The sequence below is a fragment of the Diabrotica undecimpunctata genome, chromosome 11 (genome assembly GCF_040954645.1).
Source record: "Diabrotica undecimpunctata isolate CICGRU chromosome 11, icDiaUnde3, whole genome shotgun sequence".
NCBI classification, from domain to species: Eukaryota; Metazoa; Arthropoda; class Insecta; order Coleoptera; family Chrysomelidae; genus Diabrotica; species Diabrotica undecimpunctata.
Window position 1 is genome coordinate 8,358,885 of NC_092813.1, and position 2,810 is coordinate 8,361,694.

The window sequence follows — 2,810 nt, forward strand, 5'->3', positions numbered from 1 at the left end:
TAACGCCAGACAAAACTTTAAATTTCAGAAAGGAAATTTAAAGCGAACAGTGGAAAACTTTCAAAACAAGAGTCACAGCTTTCGTTTGTGCAAACATAACAGGTACAGAGAAAAGAAAGCTTTTAGTTATTGGGAAAAGTGTACATCCTAGATGTTTCAAAAACAGTAAACTACACAGCCAACAAACAAGTATGGAGGACTTTTGCTATTTTTAAAGAAGAATTGAGAAAGTGAGACAAGGAACCAATATCAACCTAGTTTTCTTACCAGCCAACTGCACAAATATCTTGCGGATTATGGACCAAGGAATCCTAAGAAGTTTAAAAGGCCGTTATCAGAAACAGCTTTTGAAAAGAATGATTTTTTGTATGGACAATGGGGAACCAGTGAACATTACCATTCTTAACGCAGTTCAGTTTTTAGACAATATGTGGAGTGCGGTTACGTCAGTGACAATTGGTAAGTGTTTTCGTCAAGCAAAATTGACTGTAGTTTCTCCTGACATTCAAGATGTTAACGAGGATGACGAAATGCCTTTGTCAGAGTGGATACAAAAATTTAATGCAAACTAGAGAGAAGTTTTAAGTGATATAGAAATTATGGAACAAGTGTAAAATGTGGAAATGAATGTTGATGAAGATAATGAAGAAGAAGAAGACGGCGTTGATTATCCTACAATCCAAGAAGCAATGAGAGCTGCTGAGACCATATCCAGATTTTATCAGTTCAGGGAGGCATCCAAAATTACCAAAGAAGCAGCTCAGATTATTAAGGATATTACAGAAAATATCCTTAATAATATCTTTATAATAGCTTTATTTTTCGGAAATGTTGTGCAGAAGAAAATAACTGACTCTTTTTAGCATTAGAGAACTCTTTTATAAAAAATGTAAGTTTCATATACATTATATGTTTTATTTCTTATTTTTTTGTACCCTAAATGCAGCTTTAATAATAAATAGGATAGGATATAATAGATAGGATAGATGGCGCTGAACGAGTAAGAGTGTGTGTTTAAGTCTAGCTTCGAGAAAACCTAAGTTATTTACGGTAAATTGCATTCATTTTAATAGTTTTTCAGTACTAATTAGTGTAGTGATACGTATAAGTTATATAGTTTAAAGAAAATGCCATCAACAAGAAATACTCCTAAAAAAATCAATAAAAATGTTGTAGCACGTGTTGAGAAACTTGAAGAAGCTTTACAACAAGGTATGAAGGATCTAAGATCTCAAGTAACCAGTAATATCTCAGGTACCCAAATAGATTTTATAAATAAATTTGAGCAAAATATGTTAGAATTAAGTAATTCCGTCAAAGAAGAATTAAATAAAGTGCAAAAACTTGTAATTCAAAACCAAAATAGCATTGAATATCTAAAACAAGACAAACGGCTTAAATCCCTTATTATCAATGGTGTCGATGAGAAAGAAAAAGACGACCTACCTGATGTTATTACAAATATAATCAACAATAAACCTATCTTGTCAACCAATTTAGTTGATTGCTATCGACTAGGTAAAAAAAGAAATTTGGATAAGAGGCCAAGACCGGTAGCCGTTGTGTTTGTAAACAGATGGTTGAAAACAAAAGTGTTTAATCAGAAGAAAAATCTTAAAGGTTGCAGTGTCGTGATTAGTGAAATGCTTTCTCCTGATTGTCAGAAATTATTAAAAAAAAGTGAGGACATCTGTGGGTACCAAAAACTGCTGGACATATCAAGGTAAAATATATGTATCACAAAATGGGTCAAAGAAGCTTATATTATCTGAAAACGACCTTGCTTTATTATAATTTAAATTGATTTTCATATATGTTGGTTTGCAATTAGAGTTAATATTATTATTAGTTATAATGGTATATCTTGGGGATAGATTTTGGCATATAGGTACTTACTTTATTTTCATTTTTCTTTGAACATTTTATTTTTGTTTCTTTTTTAATTAGTGCTTTAATTATCTGAACTTAGGCGAATTAAATTTATTTACTGTTAGGTTATTTTCTTTAAGCTTCAATTCAAATTTAACTGTACATCTTGAGTTATTTAGTAAAAAATCCTTAGTTTATACTGTGTTTTGAATTAAAGAGTAATATCTATATATTTTTTTTACACTGTTAATACATCACCATGTGAATTACTGTTTATGCAAATAATAATCATCTACAAATTTTGCTTAAATTATTTACATAATCGTTTGTACCAATTTAGTGAGGATCTAATCTAAGCTTAACATGAGTAGTTTAAAGTTTGCTCATATAAACTCTAGATCGCTAGTTGCGCATTTTATTGATGTAAAAGAACTTATTTTGAAAAATGATTTAGATATTTTGGGTATAAGTGAAACATGGTTAAAGGAATCAATATCCAGTAAAAACATTAATATACCTGGCTATAACTTTGAGCGAGTCGACAGGAATAAAAATGACACAGGTGAAGGTGTAGGTATTTACATAAAATGTAATATAAATTATGTGCTGATTAAGTCATCAAATGAAATTGAAAAGATATGGTTAAAACTCTCTCTTCGTTATGAAACACTAGCTATTGGTGTTTTATATAATCCTTATGGAGCATTTTATAAAACTTTCTTTGGAGTTTTGGAAACAACTTTATCATCAGTACTGCCAAGTGTAGATCATTTACTCTGTTTGGGCGATTTTAATGTTGATCTGTTAAATACCAATAATTATTCCACACAGTTCATTAGAGATATATTAGATGGTCTTGGACTAAGGCAGATGGTAAATCAAGCAACTAGAATCACCCAGTTCACATCGACTCTGCTTGATTATGTAATCACATCTACTGA

General features: G+C 30.6%; 1 protein-coding gene across 1 annotated transcript; it reads left to right on the forward strand.

Annotated features, from left to right (window-relative positions):
• Positions 1-1,127: 1,127 nt before the first annotated feature.
• On the forward strand, positions 1,128-1,727 carry LOC140452636 (uncharacterized). Its single transcript, XM_072546956.1, has one exon. It carries the CDS (start codon positions 1,128-1,130, stop codon positions 1,725-1,727), a length of 600 nt encoding a protein of 199 aa, XP_072403057.1.
• The last annotated feature ends 1,083 nt before the right edge of the window (positions 1,728-2,810 follow it).

Excerpts from the sequence above, each read along its gene's own strand:
- LOC140452636 (XM_072546956.1), top strand. The coding sequence starts at position 1,128 with ATGCCATCAACAAGAAATACTCCTAAAAAAATCAATAAAAATGTTGTA.